At 40.9% G+C, this 21886-nt stretch overlaps 1 protein-coding gene and 87 non-coding genes across 88 annotated transcripts in view; all 88 read left to right on the top strand.

Moving 5' to 3' along the window:
* The window catches only part of opn8c (opsin 8, group member c), a 112351-nt gene that overhangs the window by 85183 nt on the left and 5282 nt on the right, over nucleotides 1-21886 (top strand). The window contains 1 exon segment of the mRNA XM_039693556.2: nucleotides 21535-21886. Coding sequence (XP_039549490.2) covers nucleotides 21535-21886 — 352 coding nt within the window.
* On the top strand, nucleotides 44-155 carry trnal-caa (transfer RNA leucine (anticodon CAA)). The gene is made up of 2 exons: nucleotides 44-81; nucleotides 110-155. It is a non-coding gene; the product is annotated as a tRNA-Leu (tRNA).
* On the top strand, nucleotides 249-360 carry trnal-uaa (transfer RNA leucine (anticodon UAA)). The gene is made up of 2 exons: nucleotides 249-286; nucleotides 315-360. It is a non-coding gene; the product is annotated as a tRNA-Leu (tRNA).
* Nucleotides 446-557, top strand: trnal-caa (transfer RNA leucine (anticodon CAA)). Its single transcript has 2 exons — nucleotides 446-483; nucleotides 512-557. It is a non-coding gene; the product is annotated as a tRNA-Leu (tRNA).
* Nucleotides 642-753, top strand: trnal-caa (transfer RNA leucine (anticodon CAA)). Its single transcript has 2 exons — nucleotides 642-679; nucleotides 708-753. It is a non-coding gene; the product is annotated as a tRNA-Leu (tRNA).
* trnal-caa (transfer RNA leucine (anticodon CAA)) lies at nucleotides 838-949 on the top strand. The gene is made up of 2 exons: nucleotides 838-875; nucleotides 904-949. It is a non-coding gene; the product is annotated as a tRNA-Leu (tRNA).
* On the top strand, nucleotides 1043-1154 carry trnal-uaa (transfer RNA leucine (anticodon UAA)). Its single transcript has 2 exons — nucleotides 1043-1080; nucleotides 1109-1154. It is a non-coding gene; the product is annotated as a tRNA-Leu (tRNA).
* trnal-caa (transfer RNA leucine (anticodon CAA)) lies at nucleotides 1432-1543 on the top strand. The gene is made up of 2 exons: nucleotides 1432-1469; nucleotides 1498-1543. It is a non-coding gene; the product is annotated as a tRNA-Leu (tRNA).
* trnal-caa (transfer RNA leucine (anticodon CAA)) lies at nucleotides 1629-1740 on the top strand. Its single transcript has 2 exons — nucleotides 1629-1666; nucleotides 1695-1740. It is a non-coding gene; the product is annotated as a tRNA-Leu (tRNA).
* On the top strand, nucleotides 2018-2129 carry trnal-caa (transfer RNA leucine (anticodon CAA)). Its single transcript has 2 exons — nucleotides 2018-2055; nucleotides 2084-2129. It is a non-coding gene; the product is annotated as a tRNA-Leu (tRNA).
* Nucleotides 2215-2326, top strand: trnal-uaa (transfer RNA leucine (anticodon UAA)). The gene is made up of 2 exons: nucleotides 2215-2252; nucleotides 2281-2326. It is a non-coding gene; the product is annotated as a tRNA-Leu (tRNA).
* On the top strand, nucleotides 2412-2523 carry trnal-caa (transfer RNA leucine (anticodon CAA)). The gene is made up of 2 exons: nucleotides 2412-2449; nucleotides 2478-2523. It is a non-coding gene; the product is annotated as a tRNA-Leu (tRNA).
* On the top strand, nucleotides 2607-2718 carry trnal-caa (transfer RNA leucine (anticodon CAA)). The gene is made up of 2 exons: nucleotides 2607-2644; nucleotides 2673-2718. It is a non-coding gene; the product is annotated as a tRNA-Leu (tRNA).
* On the top strand, nucleotides 2812-2923 carry trnal-uaa (transfer RNA leucine (anticodon UAA)). The gene is made up of 2 exons: nucleotides 2812-2849; nucleotides 2878-2923. It is a non-coding gene; the product is annotated as a tRNA-Leu (tRNA).
* Nucleotides 3009-3120, top strand: trnal-caa (transfer RNA leucine (anticodon CAA)). The gene is made up of 2 exons: nucleotides 3009-3046; nucleotides 3075-3120. It is a non-coding gene; the product is annotated as a tRNA-Leu (tRNA).
* trnal-caa (transfer RNA leucine (anticodon CAA)) lies at nucleotides 3205-3316 on the top strand. Its single transcript has 2 exons — nucleotides 3205-3242; nucleotides 3271-3316. It is a non-coding gene; the product is annotated as a tRNA-Leu (tRNA).
* Nucleotides 3401-3513, top strand: trnal-caa (transfer RNA leucine (anticodon CAA)). The gene is made up of 2 exons: nucleotides 3401-3438; nucleotides 3468-3513. It is a non-coding gene; the product is annotated as a tRNA-Leu (tRNA).
* On the top strand, nucleotides 3607-3718 carry trnal-uaa (transfer RNA leucine (anticodon UAA)). The gene is made up of 2 exons: nucleotides 3607-3644; nucleotides 3673-3718. It is a non-coding gene; the product is annotated as a tRNA-Leu (tRNA).
* Nucleotides 3804-3915, top strand: trnal-caa (transfer RNA leucine (anticodon CAA)). The gene is made up of 2 exons: nucleotides 3804-3841; nucleotides 3870-3915. It is a non-coding gene; the product is annotated as a tRNA-Leu (tRNA).
* On the top strand, nucleotides 4000-4111 carry trnal-caa (transfer RNA leucine (anticodon CAA)). The gene is made up of 2 exons: nucleotides 4000-4037; nucleotides 4066-4111. It is a non-coding gene; the product is annotated as a tRNA-Leu (tRNA).
* Nucleotides 4197-4308, top strand: trnal-caa (transfer RNA leucine (anticodon CAA)). Its single transcript has 2 exons — nucleotides 4197-4234; nucleotides 4263-4308. It is a non-coding gene; the product is annotated as a tRNA-Leu (tRNA).
* Nucleotides 4392-4503, top strand: trnal-caa (transfer RNA leucine (anticodon CAA)). The gene is made up of 2 exons: nucleotides 4392-4429; nucleotides 4458-4503. It is a non-coding gene; the product is annotated as a tRNA-Leu (tRNA).
* On the top strand, nucleotides 4597-4708 carry trnal-uaa (transfer RNA leucine (anticodon UAA)). The gene is made up of 2 exons: nucleotides 4597-4634; nucleotides 4663-4708. It is a non-coding gene; the product is annotated as a tRNA-Leu (tRNA).
* Nucleotides 4793-4905, top strand: trnal-caa (transfer RNA leucine (anticodon CAA)). Its single transcript has 2 exons — nucleotides 4793-4830; nucleotides 4860-4905. It is a non-coding gene; the product is annotated as a tRNA-Leu (tRNA).
* trnal-uaa (transfer RNA leucine (anticodon UAA)) lies at nucleotides 4999-5110 on the top strand. Its single transcript has 2 exons — nucleotides 4999-5036; nucleotides 5065-5110. It is a non-coding gene; the product is annotated as a tRNA-Leu (tRNA).
* Nucleotides 5196-5307, top strand: trnal-caa (transfer RNA leucine (anticodon CAA)). The gene is made up of 2 exons: nucleotides 5196-5233; nucleotides 5262-5307. It is a non-coding gene; the product is annotated as a tRNA-Leu (tRNA).
* On the top strand, nucleotides 5392-5503 carry trnal-caa (transfer RNA leucine (anticodon CAA)). The gene is made up of 2 exons: nucleotides 5392-5429; nucleotides 5458-5503. It is a non-coding gene; the product is annotated as a tRNA-Leu (tRNA).
* On the top strand, nucleotides 5597-5708 carry trnal-caa (transfer RNA leucine (anticodon CAA)). The gene is made up of 2 exons: nucleotides 5597-5634; nucleotides 5663-5708. It is a non-coding gene; the product is annotated as a tRNA-Leu (tRNA).
* Nucleotides 5801-5912, top strand: trnal-caa (transfer RNA leucine (anticodon CAA)). The gene is made up of 2 exons: nucleotides 5801-5838; nucleotides 5867-5912. It is a non-coding gene; the product is annotated as a tRNA-Leu (tRNA).
* On the top strand, nucleotides 5998-6109 carry trnal-caa (transfer RNA leucine (anticodon CAA)). The gene is made up of 2 exons: nucleotides 5998-6035; nucleotides 6064-6109. It is a non-coding gene; the product is annotated as a tRNA-Leu (tRNA).
* trnal-uaa (transfer RNA leucine (anticodon UAA)) lies at nucleotides 6194-6305 on the top strand. The gene is made up of 2 exons: nucleotides 6194-6231; nucleotides 6260-6305. It is a non-coding gene; the product is annotated as a tRNA-Leu (tRNA).
* Nucleotides 6399-6510, top strand: trnal-uaa (transfer RNA leucine (anticodon UAA)). Its single transcript has 2 exons — nucleotides 6399-6436; nucleotides 6465-6510. It is a non-coding gene; the product is annotated as a tRNA-Leu (tRNA).
* On the top strand, nucleotides 6595-6706 carry trnal-uaa (transfer RNA leucine (anticodon UAA)). The gene is made up of 2 exons: nucleotides 6595-6632; nucleotides 6661-6706. It is a non-coding gene; the product is annotated as a tRNA-Leu (tRNA).
* trnal-caa (transfer RNA leucine (anticodon CAA)) lies at nucleotides 6791-6902 on the top strand. The gene is made up of 2 exons: nucleotides 6791-6828; nucleotides 6857-6902. It is a non-coding gene; the product is annotated as a tRNA-Leu (tRNA).
* Nucleotides 6988-7099, top strand: trnal-caa (transfer RNA leucine (anticodon CAA)). The gene is made up of 2 exons: nucleotides 6988-7025; nucleotides 7054-7099. It is a non-coding gene; the product is annotated as a tRNA-Leu (tRNA).
* Nucleotides 7185-7296, top strand: trnal-caa (transfer RNA leucine (anticodon CAA)). Its single transcript has 2 exons — nucleotides 7185-7222; nucleotides 7251-7296. It is a non-coding gene; the product is annotated as a tRNA-Leu (tRNA).
* On the top strand, nucleotides 7381-7492 carry trnal-caa (transfer RNA leucine (anticodon CAA)). The gene is made up of 2 exons: nucleotides 7381-7418; nucleotides 7447-7492. It is a non-coding gene; the product is annotated as a tRNA-Leu (tRNA).
* Nucleotides 7586-7697, top strand: trnal-caa (transfer RNA leucine (anticodon CAA)). The gene is made up of 2 exons: nucleotides 7586-7623; nucleotides 7652-7697. It is a non-coding gene; the product is annotated as a tRNA-Leu (tRNA).
* trnal-caa (transfer RNA leucine (anticodon CAA)) lies at nucleotides 7783-7894 on the top strand. The gene is made up of 2 exons: nucleotides 7783-7820; nucleotides 7849-7894. It is a non-coding gene; the product is annotated as a tRNA-Leu (tRNA).
* trnal-caa (transfer RNA leucine (anticodon CAA)) lies at nucleotides 7980-8091 on the top strand. Its single transcript has 2 exons — nucleotides 7980-8017; nucleotides 8046-8091. It is a non-coding gene; the product is annotated as a tRNA-Leu (tRNA).
* trnal-uaa (transfer RNA leucine (anticodon UAA)) lies at nucleotides 8185-8296 on the top strand. The gene is made up of 2 exons: nucleotides 8185-8222; nucleotides 8251-8296. It is a non-coding gene; the product is annotated as a tRNA-Leu (tRNA).
* trnal-caa (transfer RNA leucine (anticodon CAA)) lies at nucleotides 8390-8501 on the top strand. Its single transcript has 2 exons — nucleotides 8390-8427; nucleotides 8456-8501. It is a non-coding gene; the product is annotated as a tRNA-Leu (tRNA).
* Nucleotides 8587-8698, top strand: trnal-caa (transfer RNA leucine (anticodon CAA)). The gene is made up of 2 exons: nucleotides 8587-8624; nucleotides 8653-8698. It is a non-coding gene; the product is annotated as a tRNA-Leu (tRNA).
* Nucleotides 8791-8902, top strand: trnal-caa (transfer RNA leucine (anticodon CAA)). Its single transcript has 2 exons — nucleotides 8791-8828; nucleotides 8857-8902. It is a non-coding gene; the product is annotated as a tRNA-Leu (tRNA).
* trnal-caa (transfer RNA leucine (anticodon CAA)) lies at nucleotides 8987-9099 on the top strand. The gene is made up of 2 exons: nucleotides 8987-9024; nucleotides 9054-9099. It is a non-coding gene; the product is annotated as a tRNA-Leu (tRNA).
* Nucleotides 9180-9291, top strand: trnal-caa (transfer RNA leucine (anticodon CAA)). Its single transcript has 2 exons — nucleotides 9180-9217; nucleotides 9246-9291. It is a non-coding gene; the product is annotated as a tRNA-Leu (tRNA).
* trnal-uaa (transfer RNA leucine (anticodon UAA)) lies at nucleotides 9377-9488 on the top strand. Its single transcript has 2 exons — nucleotides 9377-9414; nucleotides 9443-9488. It is a non-coding gene; the product is annotated as a tRNA-Leu (tRNA).
* On the top strand, nucleotides 9573-9684 carry trnal-uaa (transfer RNA leucine (anticodon UAA)). The gene is made up of 2 exons: nucleotides 9573-9610; nucleotides 9639-9684. It is a non-coding gene; the product is annotated as a tRNA-Leu (tRNA).
* On the top strand, nucleotides 9778-9889 carry trnal-uaa (transfer RNA leucine (anticodon UAA)). Its single transcript has 2 exons — nucleotides 9778-9815; nucleotides 9844-9889. It is a non-coding gene; the product is annotated as a tRNA-Leu (tRNA).
* On the top strand, nucleotides 9974-10085 carry trnal-uaa (transfer RNA leucine (anticodon UAA)). The gene is made up of 2 exons: nucleotides 9974-10011; nucleotides 10040-10085. It is a non-coding gene; the product is annotated as a tRNA-Leu (tRNA).
* Nucleotides 10170-10281, top strand: trnal-caa (transfer RNA leucine (anticodon CAA)). The gene is made up of 2 exons: nucleotides 10170-10207; nucleotides 10236-10281. It is a non-coding gene; the product is annotated as a tRNA-Leu (tRNA).
* Nucleotides 10367-10478, top strand: trnal-caa (transfer RNA leucine (anticodon CAA)). Its single transcript has 2 exons — nucleotides 10367-10404; nucleotides 10433-10478. It is a non-coding gene; the product is annotated as a tRNA-Leu (tRNA).
* Nucleotides 10564-10675, top strand: trnal-caa (transfer RNA leucine (anticodon CAA)). Its single transcript has 2 exons — nucleotides 10564-10601; nucleotides 10630-10675. It is a non-coding gene; the product is annotated as a tRNA-Leu (tRNA).
* On the top strand, nucleotides 10760-10871 carry trnal-caa (transfer RNA leucine (anticodon CAA)). The gene is made up of 2 exons: nucleotides 10760-10797; nucleotides 10826-10871. It is a non-coding gene; the product is annotated as a tRNA-Leu (tRNA).
* On the top strand, nucleotides 10965-11076 carry trnal-caa (transfer RNA leucine (anticodon CAA)). Its single transcript has 2 exons — nucleotides 10965-11002; nucleotides 11031-11076. It is a non-coding gene; the product is annotated as a tRNA-Leu (tRNA).
* trnal-caa (transfer RNA leucine (anticodon CAA)) lies at nucleotides 11170-11281 on the top strand. Its single transcript has 2 exons — nucleotides 11170-11207; nucleotides 11236-11281. It is a non-coding gene; the product is annotated as a tRNA-Leu (tRNA).
* Nucleotides 11374-11485, top strand: trnal-caa (transfer RNA leucine (anticodon CAA)). The gene is made up of 2 exons: nucleotides 11374-11411; nucleotides 11440-11485. It is a non-coding gene; the product is annotated as a tRNA-Leu (tRNA).
* On the top strand, nucleotides 11571-11682 carry trnal-caa (transfer RNA leucine (anticodon CAA)). Its single transcript has 2 exons — nucleotides 11571-11608; nucleotides 11637-11682. It is a non-coding gene; the product is annotated as a tRNA-Leu (tRNA).
* Nucleotides 11776-11887, top strand: trnal-uaa (transfer RNA leucine (anticodon UAA)). Its single transcript has 2 exons — nucleotides 11776-11813; nucleotides 11842-11887. It is a non-coding gene; the product is annotated as a tRNA-Leu (tRNA).
* On the top strand, nucleotides 11981-12092 carry trnal-caa (transfer RNA leucine (anticodon CAA)). The gene is made up of 2 exons: nucleotides 11981-12018; nucleotides 12047-12092. It is a non-coding gene; the product is annotated as a tRNA-Leu (tRNA).
* Nucleotides 12178-12289, top strand: trnal-caa (transfer RNA leucine (anticodon CAA)). The gene is made up of 2 exons: nucleotides 12178-12215; nucleotides 12244-12289. It is a non-coding gene; the product is annotated as a tRNA-Leu (tRNA).
* On the top strand, nucleotides 12375-12486 carry trnal-caa (transfer RNA leucine (anticodon CAA)). The gene is made up of 2 exons: nucleotides 12375-12412; nucleotides 12441-12486. It is a non-coding gene; the product is annotated as a tRNA-Leu (tRNA).
* Nucleotides 12580-12691, top strand: trnal-uaa (transfer RNA leucine (anticodon UAA)). Its single transcript has 2 exons — nucleotides 12580-12617; nucleotides 12646-12691. It is a non-coding gene; the product is annotated as a tRNA-Leu (tRNA).
* trnal-caa (transfer RNA leucine (anticodon CAA)) lies at nucleotides 12785-12896 on the top strand. Its single transcript has 2 exons — nucleotides 12785-12822; nucleotides 12851-12896. It is a non-coding gene; the product is annotated as a tRNA-Leu (tRNA).
* trnal-caa (transfer RNA leucine (anticodon CAA)) lies at nucleotides 12982-13093 on the top strand. The gene is made up of 2 exons: nucleotides 12982-13019; nucleotides 13048-13093. It is a non-coding gene; the product is annotated as a tRNA-Leu (tRNA).
* On the top strand, nucleotides 13179-13290 carry trnal-caa (transfer RNA leucine (anticodon CAA)). Its single transcript has 2 exons — nucleotides 13179-13216; nucleotides 13245-13290. It is a non-coding gene; the product is annotated as a tRNA-Leu (tRNA).
* On the top strand, nucleotides 13384-13495 carry trnal-uaa (transfer RNA leucine (anticodon UAA)). The gene is made up of 2 exons: nucleotides 13384-13421; nucleotides 13450-13495. It is a non-coding gene; the product is annotated as a tRNA-Leu (tRNA).
* Nucleotides 13589-13700, top strand: trnal-caa (transfer RNA leucine (anticodon CAA)). Its single transcript has 2 exons — nucleotides 13589-13626; nucleotides 13655-13700. It is a non-coding gene; the product is annotated as a tRNA-Leu (tRNA).
* Nucleotides 13786-13897, top strand: trnal-caa (transfer RNA leucine (anticodon CAA)). Its single transcript has 2 exons — nucleotides 13786-13823; nucleotides 13852-13897. It is a non-coding gene; the product is annotated as a tRNA-Leu (tRNA).
* On the top strand, nucleotides 13984-14094 carry trnal-caa (transfer RNA leucine (anticodon CAA)). Its single transcript has 2 exons — nucleotides 13984-14020; nucleotides 14049-14094. It is a non-coding gene; the product is annotated as a tRNA-Leu (tRNA).
* trnal-uaa (transfer RNA leucine (anticodon UAA)) lies at nucleotides 14190-14301 on the top strand. The gene is made up of 2 exons: nucleotides 14190-14227; nucleotides 14256-14301. It is a non-coding gene; the product is annotated as a tRNA-Leu (tRNA).
* On the top strand, nucleotides 14386-14497 carry trnal-caa (transfer RNA leucine (anticodon CAA)). The gene is made up of 2 exons: nucleotides 14386-14423; nucleotides 14452-14497. It is a non-coding gene; the product is annotated as a tRNA-Leu (tRNA).
* Nucleotides 14775-14886, top strand: trnal-caa (transfer RNA leucine (anticodon CAA)). Its single transcript has 2 exons — nucleotides 14775-14812; nucleotides 14841-14886. It is a non-coding gene; the product is annotated as a tRNA-Leu (tRNA).
* trnal-uaa (transfer RNA leucine (anticodon UAA)) lies at nucleotides 14972-15082 on the top strand. Its single transcript has 2 exons — nucleotides 14972-15009; nucleotides 15037-15082. It is a non-coding gene; the product is annotated as a tRNA-Leu (tRNA).
* On the top strand, nucleotides 15168-15279 carry trnal-caa (transfer RNA leucine (anticodon CAA)). Its single transcript has 2 exons — nucleotides 15168-15205; nucleotides 15234-15279. It is a non-coding gene; the product is annotated as a tRNA-Leu (tRNA).
* trnal-caa (transfer RNA leucine (anticodon CAA)) lies at nucleotides 15363-15474 on the top strand. Its single transcript has 2 exons — nucleotides 15363-15400; nucleotides 15429-15474. It is a non-coding gene; the product is annotated as a tRNA-Leu (tRNA).
* Nucleotides 15568-15679, top strand: trnal-uaa (transfer RNA leucine (anticodon UAA)). Its single transcript has 2 exons — nucleotides 15568-15605; nucleotides 15634-15679. It is a non-coding gene; the product is annotated as a tRNA-Leu (tRNA).
* trnal-caa (transfer RNA leucine (anticodon CAA)) lies at nucleotides 15962-16073 on the top strand. The gene is made up of 2 exons: nucleotides 15962-15999; nucleotides 16028-16073. It is a non-coding gene; the product is annotated as a tRNA-Leu (tRNA).
* Nucleotides 16124-16235, top strand: trnal-caa (transfer RNA leucine (anticodon CAA)). The gene is made up of 2 exons: nucleotides 16124-16161; nucleotides 16190-16235. It is a non-coding gene; the product is annotated as a tRNA-Leu (tRNA).
* Nucleotides 17282-17393, top strand: trnal-uaa (transfer RNA leucine (anticodon UAA)). The gene is made up of 2 exons: nucleotides 17282-17319; nucleotides 17348-17393. It is a non-coding gene; the product is annotated as a tRNA-Leu (tRNA).
* trnal-uaa (transfer RNA leucine (anticodon UAA)) lies at nucleotides 17684-17795 on the top strand. Its single transcript has 2 exons — nucleotides 17684-17721; nucleotides 17750-17795. It is a non-coding gene; the product is annotated as a tRNA-Leu (tRNA).
* Nucleotides 18044-18155, top strand: trnal-caa (transfer RNA leucine (anticodon CAA)). Its single transcript has 2 exons — nucleotides 18044-18081; nucleotides 18110-18155. It is a non-coding gene; the product is annotated as a tRNA-Leu (tRNA).
* Nucleotides 18240-18351, top strand: trnal-caa (transfer RNA leucine (anticodon CAA)). Its single transcript has 2 exons — nucleotides 18240-18277; nucleotides 18306-18351. It is a non-coding gene; the product is annotated as a tRNA-Leu (tRNA).
* trnal-caa (transfer RNA leucine (anticodon CAA)) lies at nucleotides 18432-18543 on the top strand. The gene is made up of 2 exons: nucleotides 18432-18469; nucleotides 18498-18543. It is a non-coding gene; the product is annotated as a tRNA-Leu (tRNA).
* trnal-caa (transfer RNA leucine (anticodon CAA)) lies at nucleotides 18807-18918 on the top strand. The gene is made up of 2 exons: nucleotides 18807-18844; nucleotides 18873-18918. It is a non-coding gene; the product is annotated as a tRNA-Leu (tRNA).
* Nucleotides 19012-19123, top strand: trnal-uaa (transfer RNA leucine (anticodon UAA)). The gene is made up of 2 exons: nucleotides 19012-19049; nucleotides 19078-19123. It is a non-coding gene; the product is annotated as a tRNA-Leu (tRNA).
* trnal-caa (transfer RNA leucine (anticodon CAA)) lies at nucleotides 19511-19622 on the top strand. Its single transcript has 2 exons — nucleotides 19511-19548; nucleotides 19577-19622. It is a non-coding gene; the product is annotated as a tRNA-Leu (tRNA).
* Nucleotides 19712-19823, top strand: trnal-caa (transfer RNA leucine (anticodon CAA)). The gene is made up of 2 exons: nucleotides 19712-19749; nucleotides 19778-19823. It is a non-coding gene; the product is annotated as a tRNA-Leu (tRNA).

Here is a 21886-nt window from a genome sequence, read left to right as displayed (position 1 = left end):
GTATTTAACCATAAGCAGTGATGTGACTAAACATAACATAAGTGTCAGGATGGCCGAGTGGTCTAAGGCGCCAGACTCAAGGATGGTCAACCTTCTCAGTTGTTGAGATTTCTGGTCTCCGAATAGAGGCGTGGGTTCAAATCCCACTTCTGACAAAGAGCTTTTATTGAGGAAGAATTGTTATATTAATTCTGTATGTATTTATCAATATACAGTTATGTGACTGAGCTTAACATAGTGGTTTAAGTGTCAGGATGGCCGAGTGGTCTAAGGCGCCACACTTAAGGAATGTTAACCTTCTCAGTTGTTGAGATATCTGGTCTCCGAATGGAGGTGTGGGTTCAAATCCCACTTCTGACAAAGAGCTTTTGTTAATCAGGAAATGTTATATTAATTCTGTATGTATTTAACCATAGACAGTGATGTGACTGAGCTAAACATAAGTGTCAGGATGGCCGAGTGGACTAAGGCGCCAGACTCAAGGATTGTCAACCTTCTCAGTTGTTGAGATTTCTGGTCTCCAAATGGAGGCGTGGGTTCAAATCCCACTTCTGACAAAGTGCTTTTGTAAGGAAGAATTGTTATATTAATTCTGAATGTATTTAACCATAGACAGTGATGTGACTGAGCTTAACATAAGTGTCAGGATGGCCGAGTGGTCTAAGGCGCCAGACTCAAGGATTGTCAACCTTCTCAGTTGTTGATATTTCTGGTCTCCGAATGGAGGCGTAGGTTCAAATCCCACTTCTGACAAAGAGCTTTTTTAAGGAAGAATTGTTATATTAATTCTGTATGTATTTAACCATAAGCAGTGATGTGACTAAACATAACATAAGTGTCAGGATGGCCGAGTGGTCTAAGGCGCCAGACTCAAGGATGGTCAACCTTCTCAGTTGTTGAGATTTCTGGTCTCCGAATAGAGGCGTGGGTTCAAATCCCACTTCTGACAAAGAGCTTTTATTGAGGAAGAATTGTTATATTAATTCTGTATGTATTTATCAATATACAGTTATGTGACTGAGCTTAACATAGTGGTTTAAGTGTCAGGATGGCCGAGTGGTCTAAGGCGCCACACTTAAGGAATGTTAACCTTCTCAGTTGTTGAGATATCTGGTCTCCGAATGGAGGTGTGGGTTCAAATCCCACTTCTGACAAAGAGCTTTTATTAAGGAAGAAGTGTTATATTAATTCTGAATGTATTGATCAATAGATAGTGATGTGACTGAGGTTAACATAAGTGTCAGGATGTTCGAGTGGTCTAAGGCGCCAGACTCAAGAATTGTCAACCTTCTCAGTTGTTGAGATTTCTGCTCTCCGAATGGAGGTGTGGGTTCAAATCCCACTTCTGACAAAGAGCTTATGTAAGGAAGAATTGTTATATTAATTCTGTATTTAAACATATACAGTGATGTAACTGAGCTCAACAAAAGTGTCAGGATGGCCGAGTGGTCTAAGGCGCCAGACTCAAGGATTGTCAACCTTCTCAGTTGTTGAGATTTCTGGTCTCCGAATGGAGGCGTGGGTTCAAATCCCACTTCTGACAAAGAGCTTTTGTTAATCAAGAATTGTTATATTAATTCTGTATGTATTTAACCATAGGCAGTGATGTGACTAAGCTCAACATAAGTGTCAGGATGGCCGAGTGGTCTAAGGCGCCAGACTCAAGGATTGTCAACCTTCTCAGTTGTTGAGATATCTGGTCTCCGAATGGAGGTGTGGGTTCAAATCCCACTTCTGACAAAGAGCTTTTATTAAGGAAGAAGTGTTATATTAATTCTGAATGTATTGATCAATAGATAGTGATGTGACTGAGGTTAACATAAGTGTCAGGATGTTCGAGTGGTCTAAGGCGCCAGACTCAAGAATTGTCAACCTTCTCAGTTGTTGAGATTTCTGCTCTCCGAATGGAGGTGTGGGTTCAAATCCCACTTCTGACAAAGAGCTTATGTAAGGAAGAATTGTTATATTAATTCTGTATTTAAACATATACAGTGATGTAACTGAGCTCAACAAAAGTGTCAGGATGGCCGAGTGGTCTAAGGCGCCAGACTCAAGGATTGTCAACCTTCTCAGTTGTTGAGATTTCTGGTCTCCGAATGGAGGCGTGGGTTCAAATCCCACTTCTGACAAAGAGCTTTTGTTAATCAAGAATTGTTATATTAATTCTGTATGTATTTAACCATAGGCAGTGATGTGACTAAGCTCAACATAAGTGTCAGGATGGCTGAGTGGTCTAAGGCGCCAGACTTAAGGAATGTTAACCTTCTCAGTAGTTGAGATATCTGGTCTCCGAATGGAGGCGTGGGTTCAAATCCCACTTCTGACAAAGAGCTTTTGATAATCAAGAATTGTTATATTAATTCTGTGTGTATTTAACCATAGACAGTGATGTGACTGAGCTTAACATAAGTGTCAGGATGGCCGAGTGGTCTAAGGCGCCAGACTCAAGGATTTTCAACCTTCTCAGTTGTTGAGATTTCTGGTCTCCGAATGGAGGCGTGGGTTCAAATCCCACTTCTGACAAAGAGCTTTTGTAAGGAAGAATTGTTGTATTAATTCTGTATGTTTTAACCATAGACAGTGATGTGACTGAGCTTAACATAAGTGTTAGGATGGCCGAGTGGTCTAAGGCGCCAGACTCAAGGATTGTCAACCTTCTCAGTTGTTGAGATTTCTGGTCTCCGAATGGAGGTGTGGGTTCAAATCCCACTTCTGACAAAGAGCTTTTATTAAGGAAGAATTGTTATATTAATTTTGTATGTATTTATCAATAGACAGTGATGTGACTGAGCTTAACATAGTGGTTTAAGTGTCAGGATGGCCGAGTGGTCTAAGGCGCCAGACTTAAGGATTGTCAACCTTCTCAGTTGTTGAGATTTCTGGTCTCCGAATGGAGGTGTGGGTTCAAATCCCACTTCTGACAAAGAGCTTTTGTTAATCAGGAAATGTTATATTAATTCTGTATGTATTTAACCATAGACAGTGATGTGACTGAGCTAAAAATAAGTGGCAGGATGGCTGAGTGGTCTAAGGCGCCAGACTCAAGGATTGTCAACCTTCTCAGTTGTTGAGATTTCTGGTCTTCAAATGGAGGTGTGGGTTCAAATCCCACTTCTGACAAAGTGCTTTTGTAAGGAAGAATTGTTATATTAATTCTATATGTATTTAACCATAGACAGTGATGTGACTGAGCTTAACATAAGTGTCAGGATGGCCGAGTGGTCTAAGGCGCCAGACTCAAGGATTGTCAACCTTCTCAGTTGTTGAGATTTCTGGTCTCCGAATGGAGGCGTGGGTTCAAATCCCACTTCTGACAAAGAGCTTTTTTAAGGAAGAATTGTTATATTAATTCTGTATGTATTTAACCATAAGCAGTGATGTGACTGAGCATAACATAAGTGTCAGGATGGCCGAGTGGTCTAAGGCGCCAGACTCAAGGATGGTCAACCTTCTCAGTTGTTTTCGATTTCTGGTCTCCAAATGGAGGCGTGGGTTCAAATCCCACTTCTGACAAAGAGCTTTTATTGAGGAAGAATTGTTATATTAATTCTGTATGTATTTATCAATATACAGTGATGTGACTGAGCTTAACATAGTGGTTTAAGTGTCAGGATGGCTGAGTGGTCTAAGGCGCCAGACTTAAGGAATGTTAACCTTCTCAGTTGTTGAGATATCTGGTCTCCGAATGGAGGCGTGGGTTCAAATCCCACTTCTGACAAAGAGCTTTTATTAAGGAAGAATTGTTATATTAATTCTGTTTGTATTGATCAATAGAAAGTGATGTGACTGAGCTTAACATAAGTGTCAGGATGGCCGAGTGGTCTAAGGCGCCAGACTCAAGAATTGTCAACCTTCTCAGTTGTTGAGATTTCTGGTCTCCGAATGGAGGCGTGGGTTCAAATCCCACTTCGGACAAAGAGCTTTTTTAAGGAAGAATTGTTATTTTAATTCTGTATGTATTTAACCATAGGCAGTGATGTGACTGAGCTTAGTATAAGTGTCAGGATGGCCGAGTGGTCTAAGGCGCCAGACTCAAGGATTGTCAACCTTCTCAGTTGTTGAGATTTCTGGTCTCCGAATGGAGGTGTGGGTTCAAATCCCACTTCTGACAAAGAGCTTTTATTAAGGAAGAATTGTTATATTAATTCTGTGTGTATTTAACCATAGACAGTGATGTGACTGAGCTTAACATAAGTGTCAGGATGGCCGAGTGGTCTAAGGCGCCAGACTCAAGGATTTTCAACCTTCTCAGTTGTTGAGATTTCTGGTCTCCGAATGGAGGCGTGGGTTCAAATCCCACTTCTGACAAAGAGCTTTTGTAAGGAAGAATTGTTATATTAATTCTGTATGTTTTAACCATAGACAGTGATGTGACTGAGCTTAACATAAGTGTTAGGATGGCCGAGTGGTCTAAGGCGCCAGACTCAAGGATTGTCAACCTTCTCAGTTGTTGAGATTTCTGGTCTCCGAATGGAGGTGTGGGTTCAAATCCCACTTCTGACAAAGTGCTTTTATTAAGGAAGAATTGTTATATTAATTCTGTATGTATTTATCAATAGACAGTGATGTGACTGAGCTTAACATAGTGGTTTAAGTGTCATGATGGCCGAGTGGTCTAATGCGCCAGACTTAAGGATTGTCAACCTTCTCAGTTGTTGAGATTTCTGGTCTCCGAATGGAGGCGTGGGTTCAAATCCCACTTCTGACAAAGAGCTTTTTTAAGGAAGAATTGTTATATTAATTCTGTATGTATTTAACCATAAGCAGTGATGTGACTGAGCATAACATAAGTGTCAGGATGGCCGAGTGGTCTAAGGCGCCAGACTCAAGGATGGTCAACCTTCTCAGTTGTTTTCGATTTCTGGTCTCCGAATGGAGGCGTGGGTTCAAATCCCACTTCTGACAAAGAGCTTTTATTGAGGAAGAATTGTTATATTAATTCTGTATGTATTTATCAATATACAGTGATGTGACTGAGCTTAACATAGTGGTTTAAGTGTCAGGATGGCTGAGTGGTCTAAGGCGCCAGACTTAAGGAATGTTAACCTTCTCAGTTGTTGAGATATCTGGTCTCCGAATGGAGGCGTGGGTTCAAATCCCACTTCTGACAAAGAGCTTTTATTAAGGAAGAATTGTTATATTAATTCTGTATGTATTGATCAATAGAAAGTGATGTGACTGAGCTTAACATAAGTGTCAGGATGGCCGAGTGGTCTAAGGCGCCAGACTCAAGAATTGTCAACATTCTCAGTTGTTGAGATTTCTGGTCTCCGAATGGAGGCGTGGGTTCAAATCCCACTTCGGACAAAGAGCTTTTTTAAGGAAGAATTGTTATTTTAATTCTGTATGTATTTAACCATAGGCAGTGATGTGACTGAGCTTAGTATAAGTGTCAGGATGGCCGAGTGGTCTAAGGCGCCAGACTCAAGGATTGTCAACCTTCTCAGTTGTTGAGATTTCTGGTCTCCGAATGGAGGTGTGGGTTCAAATCCCACTTCTGACAAAGAGCTTTTATTAAGGAAGAATTGTTATATTAATTCTGTATGTATTTATCAATAGACAGTGATGTGACTGAGGTTAACATAGTTGTTTAAGTGTCAGGATGGCCGAGTGGTCTAAGGCGCCAGACTCAAGGATTGTCAACCTTCTCAGTTGTTGAGATTTCTGGTCTCCGAATGGAGGCGTGGGTTCAAATCCCACTTCTGACAAAGAGCTTTTTTAAGGAAGAATTGTTATATTAATTCTGTATGTATTTATCAATAGACAGTGATGTGACTGAGGTTAACATAGTTGATTAAGTGTCAGGATGGCCGAGTGGTCTAAGGCGCCAGACTCAAGGATTGTCAACCTTCTCAGTTGTTGAGATTTCTGGTCTCCGAATGGATGCGTGGGTTCAAATCCCACTTCTGACAAAGAGCTTTTGTTAATCAAGAATTGTTATATTAATTCTGTATTTATTTAACCATAGGCAGTGATGTGACTGAGCTCAACGTAAGTGTCAGGATGGCCGAGTGGTCTAAGGCGCCAGGCTCAAGGAATGATAACCTTCTCAGTTGTTGAGATTTCTGGTCTCCGAATGGAGTCGTGGGTTCAAATCCCACTTCTGACAAAGAGCTTTTGTAAGGAAGAATTGTTATTTTAATTCTGTATGTATTTAACCATAGGCAGTGATGTGACTGAGCTCAACATAAGTGTCAGGATGGCCGAGTGGTCCAAGGCGCCAGACTTAAGGATTGTCAACCTTCTCAGTTGTTGAGATTTCTGGTCTCTGAATGGAGGCGTGGGTTCAAATCCCAATTCTGACAAAGAGCTTTTATTGAGGAAGAATTGTTATATTAATTCTGTATGTATTTATCAATATACAGTGATGTGACTGAGCTTAACATTGTGGTTTAAGTGTCAGGATGGCCGAGTGGTCTAAGGCGCCAGACTTAAGGAATGTTAACCTTCTCAGTTGTTGAGATATCTGGTCTCCGAATGGAGGCGTGGGTTCAAATCCCACTTCTGACAAAGTGCTTTTGTAAGGAAGAATTGTTATATTAATTCTGTATGTATTTAACCATGGACAGTGATGTGACTGAGCTTAACATAAGTGTCAGGATGGCCGAGTGGTCTAAGGCGCCAGACTTAAGGAATGTTAACCTTCTCAGTTTTTGAGATATCTGGTCTCCGAATGGAGGCGTGGGTTCAAATCCCACTTCTGACAAAGTGCTTTTGTAAGGAAGAATTGTTATATTAATTCTGTATGTATTTAACCATAGACAGTGATGTGACTGAGCTTAACATAAGTGTCAGGATGGCCGAGTGGTCTAAGGCGCCAGACTCAAGAATTGTCAACCTTCTCAGTTGTTGAGATTTCTGGTCTCCGAATGGAGCCGTGGGTTCAAATCACACTTCTGACAAAGAGCTTTTATTAAGGAAGAATTGTTATATTAATTCTGTATGTATTGATCAATAGACAGTGATGTGACTGAGGTTAACATAAGTGTCAGGATGGCCGAGTGGTCTAAGGCGCCAGACTCAAGAATTGTCAACCTTCTCAGTTGTTGAGATTTCTGGTCTCCGAATGGAGGCGTGGGTTCAAATCACACTTCTGACAAAGAGCTTTTATTAAGGAATAATTGTTATATTAATTCTGTATGTATTGATCAATAGACAGTGATGTGACTGAGCTTAACATAAGTGTCAGGATGGCCGAGTGGTCTAAGGCGCCAGACTCAAGAATTGTCAACCTTCTCAGTTCTTGAGATTTCTGGTCTCCGAATGGAGGCGTGGGTTCAAATCCCACTTTGGACAAATAGCTTTTTTAAGGAAGAATTGTTATTTTAATTCTGTATGTATTTAACCATAGGCAGTGATGTGACTCAGCTTAGTATAAGTGGCAGGATGGCCGAGTGGTCTAAGGCGCCAGACTCAAGGATTGTCAACCTTCTCAGTTGTTGAGATTTCTGGTCTCCGAATGGAGGCGTGGGTTCAAATCCCACTTCTGACAAAGAGCTTTTATTAAGGAAGAATTGTTATATTAATTCTGTATGTATTTATCAATAGACAGTGATGTGACTGAGGTTAACATAGTTGTTTAAGTGTCAGGATGGCCGAGTGGTCTAAGGCGCCAGACTCAAGGATTGTCAACCTTCTCAGTTGCTGAGATTTCTGGTCTCCGAATGGAGGCGTGGGTTCAAATCCCACTTCTGACAAAGAGCTTTTGTTAATCAAGAATTGTTATATTAATTCTGTATTTATTTAACCATAGGAAGTGATGTGACTGAGCTCAACATAAGTGTCAGGATGGCCGAGTGGTCTAAGGCGCCAGACTCAAGGATTGTCAACCTTCTCAGTTGTTGAGATTTCTGGTCTCCGAATGGAGTCGTGGGTTCAAATCCCACTTCTGACAAAGAGCTTTTGTTAATCAAGAATTGTTATATTAATTCTGTATGTATTTAACCATAGGCAGTGATGTGACTGAGCTCAACATAAGTGTCAGGATGGCCGAGTGGTCTAAGGCGCCAGACTCAAGATATGATAACCTTCTCAGTTGTTGAGATTTCTGGTCTCCGAATGGAGGCGTCGGTTCAAATCCCACTTCTGACAAAGAGCTTTTATTAAGGAAGAATTGGTATATTAATTCTGTATGTATTTATCAATAGACAGTGATGTGACTGAGCTTAACATAGTGGTTTAAGTGTCAGGATGGCCGAGTGGTCTAAGGTGCCAGACTTAAGGAATATTAACCTTCTCAGTTGTTGAGATATCTGGTCTCCGAATGGAGGCGTGGGTTCAAATCCCACTTCTGACAAAGAGCTTTTATTAAGGAAGAATTGTTATATTAATTCTGTATGTATTTATCAATAGACAGTGATGTGACTGAGGTTAACATAGTTCTTTAAGTGTCAGGATGGCCGAGTGGTCTAAGGCGCCAGACTCAAGGATTGTCAACCTTCTCAGTTGCTGAGATTTCTGGTCTCCGAATGGAGGCGTGGGTTCAAATCCCACTTCTGACAAAGAGCTTTTGTTAATCAAGAATTGTTATATTAATTCTGTATGTATTTAACCATAGGCAGTGATGTGACAGAGCTCAACATAAGTGTCAGGATGGCCGAGTGGTCTAAGGCGCCAGACTCAAGGATTGTCAACCTTCTCAGTTGTTGAGATTTCTGGTCTCCGAATGGAGGCGTGGGTTCAAATCCCACTTCTGACAAAGAGCTTTTTTAAGGAAGAATTGTTATATTAATTCTGTATGTATTTATCAATAGACAGTGATGTGACTGAGGTTAACATAGTTGTTTTAGTGTCAGTATGGCCGAGTGGTCTAAGGCGCCAGACTCAAGGATTGTCAACCTTCTCAGTTGTTGAGATTTCTGGTCTCCGAATGGAGGCGTGGGTTCAAATCCCACTTCTGACAAAGAGCTTTTTTAAGGAAGAATTGTTATAGTAATTCTGTATGTATTTAACCATAGACATTGATGTGACTGAGCATAACATAAGTGTCAGGATGGCCGAGTGGTGTAAGGCGCCAGACTCAAGAAATGATAACCTTTCTTAGTTGTTGAGATTTCTGGTCTCCGAATGGAGGTGTGGGTTCAAATCCCACTTCTGACAAAGAGCTTATGTAAGGAAGAATTGTTAAATTAATTCTGTATTTAAACATATACAGTGATGTAAATGAGCTCAACAAAAGTGTCAGGATGGCCGAGTGGTCTAAGGCGCCAGACTCAAGGATTGTCAACCTTCTCAGTTGTTGAGATTTCTGGTCTCCGAATGGAGGCGTGGGTTCAAATCCCACTTCTGACAAAGAGCTTTTGTTATTCAAGAATTGTTATATTAATTCTGTATGTATTTAACCATAGGCAGTGATGTGACTGAGCTCAACATAAGTGTCAGGATGGCCGAGTGGTCTAAGGCGCCAGACTTAAGGATTGTCAACCTTCTCAGTTGTTGAGATTTCTGGTCTCTGAATGGAGTCGTGGGTTCAAATCCCACTTCTGACAAAGAGCTTTTGTAAGGAAGAATTGTTATTTTAATTCTGTATGTATTTAACCATAAGCAGTGATGTGACTGAGTTCAACATAAGTGTCAGGATGGCCGAGTGGTCTAAGGCGCCAGACTTAAGGATTGTCAACCTTCTCAGTTGTTTAGATTTCTGGTCTCTGAATGGAGGCGTGGGTTCAAATCCCACTTCTGACAAAGAGCTTTTATTGAGAAAGAATTGTTATATTAATTCTGTATGTATTTATCAATATACAGTGATGTGACTGAGCTTAACATTGTGGTTTAAGTGTCAGGATGGCCGAGTGGTCTAAGGCGCCAGACTTAAGGAATGTTAACCTTCTCAGTTGTTGAGATATCTGGTCTCCGAATGGAGGCGTGGGTTCAAATCCCACTTCTGACAAAGTGCTTTTGTAAGGAAGAATTGTTATATTAATTCTGTATGTATTTAACCATGGACAGTGATGTGACTGAGCTTAACATAAGTGTCAGGATGGCCGAGTGGTCTAAGGCGCCAGACTTAAGGAATGTTAACCTTCTCAGTTGTTGAGATATCTGGTCTCCGAATGGAGGCGTGGGTTCAAATCCCACTTCTGACAAAGTGCTTTTGTAAGGAAGAATTGTTATATTAATTCTGTATGTATTTAACCATAGACAGTGATGTGACTGAGCTTAACATAAGTGTCAGGATGGCCGAGTGGTCTAAGGCGCCAGACTCAAGAATTGTCAACCTTCTCAGTTGTTGAGATTTCTGGTCTCCGAATGGAGCCGTGGGTTCAAATCACACTTCTGACAAAGAGCTTTTATTAAGGAAGAATTGTTATATTAATTCTGTATGTATTGATCAATAGACAGTGATGTGACTGAGGTTAACATAAGTGTCAGGATGGCCGAGTGGTCTAAGGCGCCAGACTCAAGAATTGTCAACCTTCTCAGTTGTTGAGATTTCTGGTCTCCGAATGGAGGCGTGGGTTCAAATCACACTTCTGACAAAGAGCTTTTATTAAGGAATAATTGTTATATTAATTCTGTATGTATTGATCAATAGACAGTGATGTGACTGAGCTTAACATAAGTGTCAGGATGGCCGAGTGGTCTAAGGCGCCAGACTCAAGAATTGTCAACCTTCTCAGTTGTTGAGATTTCTGGTCTCCGAATGGAGGCGTGGGTTCAAATCCCACTTTGGACAAATAGCTTTTTTAAGGAAGAATTGTTATTTTAATTCTGTATGTATTTAACCATAGGCAGTGATGTGACTCAGCTTAGTATAAGTGGCAGGATGGCCGAGTGTTCTAAGGCGCCAGACTCAAGGATTGTCAACCTTCTCAGTTGTTGAGATTTCTGGTCTCCGAATGGAGGCGTGGGTTCAAATCCCACTTCTGACAAAGAGCTTTTATTAAGGAAGAATTGTTATATTAATTCTGTATGTATTTATCAATAGACAGTGATGTGACTGAGGTTAACATAGTTGTTTAAGTGTCAGGATGGCCGAGTGGTCTAAGGCGCCAGACTCAAGGATTGTCAACCTTCTCAGTTGCTGAGATTTCTGGTCTCCGAATGGAGGCGTGGGTTCAAATCCCACTTCTGACAAAGAGCTTTTATTAAGGAAGAATTGTTATATTAATTCTGTATGTATTTATCAATAGACAGTGATGTGACTGAGGTTAACATAGTTGTTTAAGTGTCAGGATGGCCGAGTGGTCTAAGGCGCCAGACTCAAGGATTGTATACCTTCTCAGTTGTTGAGATTTCTGGTCTCCGAATGGAGGCGTGGGTTCAAATCCCACTTCTGACAAAGAGCTTTTTTAAGGAAGAATTGTTATATTAATTCTGTATGTATTTATCAATAGACAGTGATGTGACTGAGGTTAACATAGTTGTTTAAGTGTCAGGATGGCCGAGTGGTCTAAGGCGCCAGACTCAAGGATTGTCAACCTTCTCAGTTGTTGAGATTTCTGGTCTCCGAATGGAGGCGTGGGTTCAAATCCCACTTCTGACAAAGAGCTTTTGTTAATCAAGAATTGTTATATTAATTCTGTATTTATTTAACCATAGGAAGTGATGTGACTGAGCTCAACATAAGTGTCAGGATGGCCGAGTGGTCTAAGGCGCCAGACTCAAGGATTGTCAACCTTCTCAGTTGTTGAGATTTCTGGTCTCCGAATGGAGGCGTCGGTTCAAATCCCACTTCTGACAAAGAGCTTTTATTAAGGAAGAATTGGTATATTAATTCTGTATGTATTTATCAATAGACAGTGATGTGACTGAGCTTAACATAGTGGTTTAAGTGTCAGGATGGCCGAGTGGTCTAAGGCGCCAGACTTAAGGAATGTTAACCTTCTCAGTTGTTGAGATATCTGGTCTCCGAATGGAGGCGTGGGTTCAAATCCCACTTCTGACAAAGAGCTTTTATTAAGGAAGAATTGTTATATTAATTCTGTATGTATTTATCAATAGACAGTGATGTGACTGAGGTTAACATAGTTCTTTAAGTGTCAGGATGGCCGAGTGGTCTAAGGCGCCAGACTCAAGGATTGTCAACCTTCTCAGTTGTTGAGATTTCTGGTCTCCGAATGGAGGCGTGGGTTCAAATCCCACTTCTGACAAAGAGCTTTTGTTAATCAAGAATTGTTATATTAATTCTGTATTTATTTAACCATAGGCAGTGATGTGACTGAGCTCAACATAAGTGTCAGGATGGCCGAGTGGTCTAAGGCGCCAGACTCAAGGATTGTCAACCTTCTCAGTTGTTGAGATTTCTGGTCTCCGAATGGAGTCGTGGGTTCAAATCCCACTTCTGACAAAGAGCTTTTGTTAATCAAGAATTGTTATATTAATTCTGTATGTATTTAACCATAGGCAGTGATGTGACTGAGCTCAACATAAGTGTCAGGATGGCCGAGTGGTCTAAGGCGCCAGACTCAAGATATGATAACCTTCTCAGTTGTTGAGATTTCTGGTCTCCGAATGGAGGCGTCGGTTCAAATCCCACTTCTGACAAAGAGCTTTTATTAAGGAAGAATTGGTATATTAATTCTGTATGTATTTATCAATAGACAGTGATGTGACTGAGCTTAACATAGTGGTTTAAGTGTCAGGATGGCCGAGTGGTCTAAGGCGCCAGACTTAAGGAATGTTAACCTTCTCAGTTGTTGAGATATCTGGTCTCCGAATGGAGGCGTGGGTTCAAATCCCACTTCTGACAAAGAGCTTTTATTAAGGAAGAATTGTTATATTAATTCTGTATGTATTTATCAATAGACAGTGATGTGACTGAGGTTAACATAGTTCTTTAAGTGTCAGGATGGCCGAGTGGTCTAAGGCGCCAGACTCAAGGATTGTCAACCTTCTCAGTTGTTGAGATTTCTGGTCTCCGAATGGAGGCGTGGGTTCAAATCCCACTTCTGACAAAGAGCTTTTGTTAATCAAGAATTGTTATATTAATTCTGTATTTATTTAACCATAGGCAGTGATGTGACTGAGCTCAACATAAGTGTCAGGATGGCCGAGTGGTCTAAGGCGCCAGACTCAAGGATTGTCAACCTTCTCAGTTGTTGAGATTTCTGGTCTCCGAATGGAGTCGTGGGTTCAAATCCCACTTCTGACAAAGAGCTTTTGTTAATCAAGAATTGTTATATTAATTCTGTATGTATTTAACCATAGGCAGTGATGTGACTGAGCTCAACATAAGTGTCAGGATGGCCGAGTGGTCTAAGGCGCCAGACTCAAGATATGATAACCTTCTCAGTTGTTGAGATTTCTGGTCTCCGAATGGAGGCGTCGGTTCAAATCCCACTTCTGACAAAGAGCTTTTATTAAGGAAGAATTGGTATATTAATTCTGTATGTATTTATCAATAGACAGTGATGTGACTGAGCTTAACATAGTGGTTTAAGTGTCAGGATGGCCGAGTGGTCTAAGGCGCCAGACTTAAGGAATGTTAACCTTCTCAGTTGTTGAGATATCTGGTCTCCGAATGGAGGCGTGGGTTCAAATCCCACTTCTGACAAAGAGCTTTTATTAAGGAAGAATTGTTATATTAATTCTGTATGTATTTATCAATAGACAGTGATGTGACTGAGGTTAACATAGTTCTTTAAGTGTCAGGATGGCCGAGTGGTCTAAGGCGCCAGACTCAAGGATTGTCAACCTTCTCAGTTGTTGAGATTTCTGGTCTCCGAATGGAGGCGTGGGTTCAAATCCCACTTCTGACAAAGAGCTTTTGTTAATCAAGAATTGTTATATTAATTCTGTATTTATTTAACCATAGGCAGTGATGTGACTGAGCTCAACATAAGTGTCAGGATGGCCGAGTGGTCTAAGGCGCCAGACTCAAGGATTGTCAACCTTCTCAGTTGTTGAGATTTCTGGTCTCCGAATGGAGTCGTGGGTTCAAATCCCACTTCTGACAAAGAGCTTTTGTTAATCAAGAATTGTTATATTAATTCTGTATGTATTTAACCATAGGCAGTGATGTGACTGAGCTCAACATAAGTGTCAGAATGGCCGAGTGGTCTAAGGCGCCAGACTCAAGAAATGATAACCTTCTCAGTTGTTGAGATTTCTGGTCTCCGAATGGAGGCGTGGGTTCAAATCCCACTTCTAAAAAAAAGAGCTTTTATTAAGGAAGAATTGGTATATTAATTCTGTATGTATTTATCAATAGACAGTGATGTGACTGAGCTTAACATAGTGGTTTAAGTGTCAGGATGGCCGAGTGGTCTAAGGCGCCAGACTTAAGGAATGTTAACCTTCTCAGTTGTTGAGATATCTGGTCTCCGAATGGAGGCGTGTGTTCAAATCCCACTTCTGACAAATTTCTTTTGTAAGGAAGAATTGTTATATTAATTCTGTATGTATTTAACCATAGACAGTGATGTGACTGAGCTTAACATAAGTGTCAGGATGGCCGAGTGGTCTAAGGCGCCAGACTCAAGGATTGTCAACCTTCTCAGTTGTTGAGATTTCTGGTCTCCGAATGGAGGCGTGGGTTCAAATCCCACTTCTGACAAAGAGCTTTTTTAAGGAAGAATTGTTATATTAATTCTGTATGTATTTAACCATAGACAGTGATGTGACTGAGCATAACATAAGTGTCAGGATGGCCGAGTGGTCTAAGGCGCCATACTCAAGAAATGAAAACCTTTCTTAGTTGTTGAGATTTCTGCTCTCCGAATGGAGGTGTGGGTTCAAATCCCACTTCTGACAAAGAGCTTATGTAAGGAAGAATTGTTATATTAATTCTGTATTTAAACATATACAGTGATGTAACTGAGCTCAACAAAAGTGTCAGGATGGCCGAGTGGTCTAAGGCGCCAGACTCAAGGATTGTCAACCTTCTCAGTTGTTGAGATTTCTGGTCTCCGAATGGAGGCGTGGGTTCAAATCCCACTTCTGACAAAGAGCTTTTGTTAATCAAGAATTGTTATATTAATTCTGTATGTATTTAACCATAGGCAGTGATGTGACTAAGCTCAACATAAGTGTCAGGATGGCCGAGTGGTCTAAGGCGCCAGACTTAAGGATGTTAACCTTCTCAGTAGTTGAGATATCTGGTCTCCGAATGGAGGCGTGGGTTCAAATCCCACTTCTGACAAAGAGCTTTTGTTAATCAAGAATTGTTATATTAATTCTGTGTGTATTTAACCATAGACAGTGATGTGACTGAGCTTAACATAAGTGTCAGGATGGCCGAGTGGTCTAAGGCGCCAGACTCAAGGATTTTCAACCTTCTCAGTTGTTGAGATTTCTGGTCTCCGAATGGAGGCGTGGGTTCAAATCCCACTTCTGACAAAGAGCTTTTGTAAGGAAGAATTGTTGTATTAATTCTGTATGTTTTAACCATAGACAGTGATGTGACTGAGCTTAACATAAGTGTTAGGATGGCCGAGTGGTCTAAGGCGCCAGACTCAAGGATTGTCAACCTTCTCAGTTGTTGAGATTTCTGGTCTCCGAATGGAGGCGTGGGTTCAAATCCCACTTCTGACAAAGAGCTTTTATTAAGGAAGAATTGTTATATTAATTCTGTATGTATTTATCAATAGACAGTGATGTGACTGAGCTTAACATAGTGGTTTAAGTGTCAGGATGGCCGAGTGGTCTAAGGCGCCAGACTTAAGGATTGTCAACCTTCTCAGTTGTTGAGATTTCTGGTCTCCGAATGGAGGTGTGGGTTCAAATCCCACTTCTGACAAAGAGCTTTTGTTAATCAGGAAATGTTATATTAATTCTGTATGTATTTAACTATAGACAGTGATGTGACTGAGCTAAAAAATAAGTGGCAGGATGGCTGAGTGGTCTTAGGCGCCAGACTCAAGGATTGTCAACCTTCTCAGTTGTTGAGATTTCTGGTCTTCAAATGGAGGCGTGGGTTCAAATCCCATTTCTGACAAAGTGCTTTTGTAAGGAAGAATTGTTATATTAATTCTGTATGTATTTAACCATAGACAGTGATGTGACTGAGCTTAACATAAGTGTCAGGATGGCCGAGTGGTCTAAGGCGCCAGACTCAAGGATTGTCAACCTTCTCAGTTGTTGAGATTTCTGGTCTCCGAATGGAGGCGTGGGTTCAAATCCCACTTCTGACAAAGAGCTTTTTTTAAGGATGAATTGTTATATTAATTCTGTATGTGAAAGTGTCAGGATGGCCGAGTGGTCTAAGGTGCCAGACTCAAGGATTGTCAACCTTCTCAGTTGTTGAGATATCTGGTCACCGAATGGAGCCGTGGGTTCAAATCTCACTTCTGACAAAGTGCTTTTGTAAGGAAGAATTGTTATATTAATTCTGTATGTATTTAACCATAGGCAATGATGTGACTGAGCTTATCATAAGTGTCAGGATGGCCGAGTGGTCTAATGGCTCTTTCAGACTGCACGATTTTCAAAGTAGTCAGGTCGCTGCTCTTTTCACACTGCATGACTATCTTGGCCAGCATTCAGTCGCTGCTGTGTTCACACTGGACGATGGATCGGCGACAGAAGGTTTCACACTGCATGACTTTAGAAAAATCGCCGACAGACTCTGCCTAGCACGCTTCACGCAAACTACATTTCACAACAAACACGCGTGAGATATGAAAAGGAAACAACGCGCGACACCACACGTGCAAAACCGGAGTTCTCACGTGAGACTTTTTTTTTCGACCCGGTTGTGGTACAGCTGGTGAAACAGACACGAGTGCTCCTGCCAAATTTCTACTAATTTTTCTTCCATTTATTGTGTCCAAATAGACCGAGAAGAAGCTTTTTTTTGTTGAAACAATGCCATATCATGTTGAGATGTGATCTATAACTCCTCCCCGAACTCCCTGCTGCTCTGTATCTTGCTCTCTCACTGGCTGCCGGTGATCGCCGATGTAGTTTTCAGTCAAAACACTTTTCACACAGCAGGATTTTGAATCGCCGACAGGTCCAGATATTTAGCATGCCAAATATCTCACGGGCGTCGGCGACTCGTCGGTGATTCTCTCAGTTCGCGTCTTTGTTCATTCACACTGCGTGATTATCACTCGCGTGAACGAGCGCCGATTTGCCTGTGATTTCGGGCATTTGTCGGCGATTTCTCAAAACCTGTCGGCGAGCCAAAATTGTGGCTAAAATCATGCAGTCTGAACTCGGCATAAGGCGCCAGACTTAAGGAATGTTAACCTTCTCAGTTGTTGAGATTTCTGGTCTCCGAATGGAGGCGAGGGTTCAAATCCCGCTTCTGACAAAGTGCTTTTGTAAGGAAGAATTGTTATATTAATTCTGTATGTATTTAACCATAGGCAGTGATGTGACTGAGCTTAACATAAGTGTCAGGATGGCCGAGTGGACTAAGGCGCCAGACTCAAGGATTGTCAAACTTCTCAGTTGTTGCGATTTCTGTTCTCCGAATGGAGGCGTGGGTTCAAATCCCACTTCTGACAAAGACCTTTTGTTTATCAAGAATTGTTTTATTAATTCTGTATGTATTTAACCATAGACAGTGATGTGACTGAGCTTAACAAAAGTTTCAGGATGATCGAGTGGTCTAAGGCGCCAGACTCATGGAATGTTATCCTTCTCAGTTGTTGAGATATCTGGTCTCCGAATGGAGATGAGGGTTCAAATCCCACTTCTGACAAAGAGCTTTTATTAAGGAAGAATTGTTATATTAATTCTGTATGTATTTATTAATAGACAGTGATGTGACTGAGCTTAACATAGTGGTTTAAGTGTCAGGATGGCCGAGTGGTCTAAGGCGCCAGACTTAAGGAATTTTAACCTTCTCAGTTGTTGAGATATCTGGTCTCCGAATGGAGGCGTGGGTTCAAATCCCACTTCTGACAAAGTGCTTTTGTAAGGAAGAATTGTTATATTAATTCTGTATTTAACCATATACAGTGATGTGACTGAGCTTAACAAAAGTGTCAGGATGGCCGAGTGGTCTAAGGCGCCAGACTCAAGGATTTTCTCCGAATGGAGACGTAGGTTCAAATCCCACTTCTGACAAAGAGCTTTTATTGAGGAAGAATTGTTATATTAATTCTGTATGTATTTATCAATAGACAGTGATGTGACTGAGCTTAACATAAGTGTCAGGATGGCCGAGTGGTCTAAGGCGCCAGACTCAAGGATTGTCAACCTTCTCAGTTGTTGAAATTTCTGGTCTCAGAATGGAGGCGTGGGTTCAAATCCCACTTCTGACAAAGTGCTTTTGTAAGGAAGAATTGTTATATTAATTCTGTATGTATTTAACCATAGACAGTGATGTGACTGAGCTTAACATAAGTTTCAGGATGGCCGAGTGGTCTAAGGCGCCAGACTCAAGGATTGTCAATCTTCTCAGTTGTTGAGATATCTGGTCTTCGAATGGAGGCGTGGGTTCAAATCCCACTTCTGACAAAGTGCTTTTGTAAGGAAGAATTGTTATATCAATTCTGTATTTAACCATATACTGTGATGTAACTGAGCTCAACAAAAGTGTCAGGATGGCCGAGTGGTCTAAGGCGCCAGACTCAAGGATTGTCAACCTTCTCAGTTGTTGAGATATCTGGTTTCCGAATGGAGGCGTGGGTTCAAATCCCACTTCTGACAAAGTGCTTTTGTAAGGAAGAATTGTTGTATTAATTCTGCATGTATTTAACCATAGACAGTGATGTGACTGAGCTTAACATAAGTGTCAGGCTGGCCGAGTGGTCAAAGGCGCCAGACTCAAGGATTGTCAACCTTCTCAGTTGTTGAGATTTCTGGTCTCCGAATGGAGGCCTGGGTTCAAATCCCACTTTTTTAAAGGAAGAATTGTTATATTAATTCTGTATTTAACCATATACAGTGATGTAACTGAGCTTAACAAAAGTGTCAGGATGGCCGAGTGGTCTAAGGGGCCAGACTCAAGGATTGTCAACCTTCTCAGTTGTTGAGATTTCTGGTCTCCGAATGGAGGCGTGGGTTCAAATCCCACTTCTGACAAAGAGCTTTTATTGAGGAAGAATTGTTATATTAATTCTGTATGTATTTATCAATATACAGTGATGTGACTGAGCTTAACATAGTTGCTTAAGTGTCAGGATGGCCGAGTGGTCTAAGGCGCCAGACTTAAGCAATGTTAACCTTCTCAGTTGTTGAGATATCTGGTCTCCGACTGGAGGTGTGGGTTCAAATCCCACTTCTGACAAAGAGCTTTTGTTTATCAAGAATTGTTATATTAATTCTGTATGTATTAACCATAGACAGTGATGTGACTGAGCTTAACAAAAGTGTCAGGATGATCGAGTTGTCTAAGGCGCCAGACTCATGGAATGTTATCCTTCTCAGTTGTTGAGATTTCTGGTCTCCGAATGGAGACGAGGGTTCAAATCCCACTTCTGACAAAGAGCTCTTTTAAGGAAGAATTGTTATTTTAATTCTTAATGTATTTAATCATAGGCAGTGATGTGACTGAGCTCAACATGGAGGAGTGGGTTCAAATCCCACTTCTGACAAAGAGCTTTTGTAAGGAAGAATTGTTATATTAATTCTGTATTTAACCATATACAGTGATGTAACTGAGCTCAACAAAAGTGTCAGGATGGCTGAGTGGTCTAAGGCGCCAGACTCAAGGATTGTCAACCTTCTCAGTTGTTGAGATTTCTGGTCTCCGAATGGAGGCGTGGGTTCAAATCCCACTTCTGACAAAGAGCTTTTGTAAGGAAGAATTGTTACATTAATTCTGTATGTATTTAACCATAGACAGTGATGTGGATGAGCTTAATCTGTTTTAAGTGTCAGGATGGCCGAGTGGTCTAAGGCGCCAGACTCAAGGAATGATAACCTTCTCAGTTGTTGAGATTTCTGGTCTCCAAATGGAGGCGTGGGTTCAAAACCCACTTCTGACAAAGAGCTTTTTTAATGAGAACTTGAATTAATGTAAAGGCAATAAATCTCAAATATATATATAGGCCTACATTTCTTTTTCCATCATGGACAGTGATAGGGGTAGTTCACCCTAACTTCACCCAAAGTCCTCCATCTTCTTGTGTAGGTGTAAGATATTTTAGATTCAATGCGAAAGTTTTCTGTCCTTCCATTGAAAATGTATACACGGTATACTGTCCTTGTCCAGAAAGGAAATAAAGACATCAGTAAAGTAGTTCATGTGACATCAGTTGGTTAATTAGAATTTTTTGAAGCATCGAAAATCCATTTTTGTCCAAAAATAACAAAAACTACGACTTTATCCAGGATTGTATCCTCTTCCGGTTCTGTTGTCGATCCGTTTTCAGTGACGCTTCCTACGTAAGACGCTGCTGACGTGTATCTGGTGCACCCGAGCTTCGTTTACTAGTTTGAGGGAGACGCACACTGTTAACAATCTTCGCAAACATGTGTAAGGATTTCGACATAGAGGAAGACTTGCATTTTTTTTTGCCCAGCCATATTTGCCAAATGCAGGCAGAAAACAAAAGAATAGGAAATCTCATCAGCATGACTTGAAATTGATTATGGTTGAGAGGGAGAATATGAGCAATATAGTGAATATAATGAGCTCTGACGAGGACAGTGATGATGGTATAAATATAGAACCTCATGCTTAAAGAGATCCATCCGTGTTAAATATAGATCTGGGTCTCTAAAGACCCTAAAATTTAATAATGATTGGCGAAACGTTCATGCATTTAAAGGTTTATGGTGTTCCCAGACCAAAACTATGGGAATTATTTTTGAGATGGATGAATGACAGAAACCACGATTTGCCAAGTGCGACATGTTCCTGGGTCATCATATTTTATTGATCCTGAAACAACATTCCTGTCTAAAATTTAATCCTAACCCCATCCCTATCCATAAGTTTTCCCTAAGATGAGAGGGAAATTATTGGTGAATAACACTGATGTTAAAGCACCTAACCCTGGTTATAAGCCTAAACTTGACATAAACTGTAAACTTGTCCCCTCAAATCTGATTGGTTGATTGGAATGTTGATTTAGGAACATGTTGCACTTGGTGAAACCATAATCACCCAGAAGGGTGACTACTGGGAAGTCCTTTGTGGCCTTAGAACTAGAAGTCTTCTTGTTTTCTATGAGGTCTATGGCAGTTGTCTAAGCTGTTGCAAAGTATTTTTGTAATCCAAATGCAAATTACTCAGAAAATAAATAAACAGTTGTAATAACAAAAGGTATCCACTTGGAGTATCTCAGAAGAAAAGAGCAACACCAACCACACACTAAATAATTATCATAACCAACAGTAAACAGAACCAAACTGGGAGTGTATATTAGAATTGGTATACAGTATATCAGTATACTGTGACTAATCAGGAGGAATCAATAACTAAGGGGACAGGAGCTAAACTGACAGGCATGGAATGAAAACACAATAAAGCCAAACATGACCGTGATACTAGCATTCTTATCTAATGGAACTGGACGTTTGTTTGTGTTAGTCCACTGAGATCCAACCAAGATGTAGCAATCCTTTCTCCACTATTGCAGTCAGAAAGAGGTCTGTCATAATACTGGGCCTTGAAATGCCCTAATAAATACTTTTCACTGCACATCAATTTTGTTATTGCTGTTAAACTTTTTTTTTCTTTTTATTCAACAGATGTTTTTCTGCATAAGCTTTGGCTTTGTCCTTGCCTGGGCTCCATACACCATAGTTTCCTTCCTGTTTATCTTCCACAAAGATGCTTGGTATATGGCACCAGAAGGATTCGTCTTTCCTGCGCTTTTCGCTAAAAGCTCCCATATCTACAACCCCTTTATTTACTTTTACTTCAACAAAGCTTTTCGACAGGAGCTGCGATGCCTTCTATCCTTTATGTTCCCTAGACTTGCCCACAACCGTGTTGGAGTGTACACAGGCAATGATGTTAATCCCATGCAGATCCAACTACAGGAGCAGGTTGTGGCCCATGTTGGAAGAGGTCCAATCCTACATGAAGAGAGTGAAAAAA

The sequence above is a fragment of the Pimephales promelas genome, chromosome 13 (assembly GCF_988280905.1).
Source record: "Pimephales promelas chromosome 13, fPimPro1.hap1.1, whole genome shotgun sequence".
NCBI classification, from domain to species: Eukaryota; Metazoa; Chordata; class Actinopteri; order Cypriniformes; family Leuciscidae; genus Pimephales; species Pimephales promelas.
Note: the sequence above shows the minus strand (reverse complement) of the source record. Positions and strands in the feature narration are given on the sequence as shown.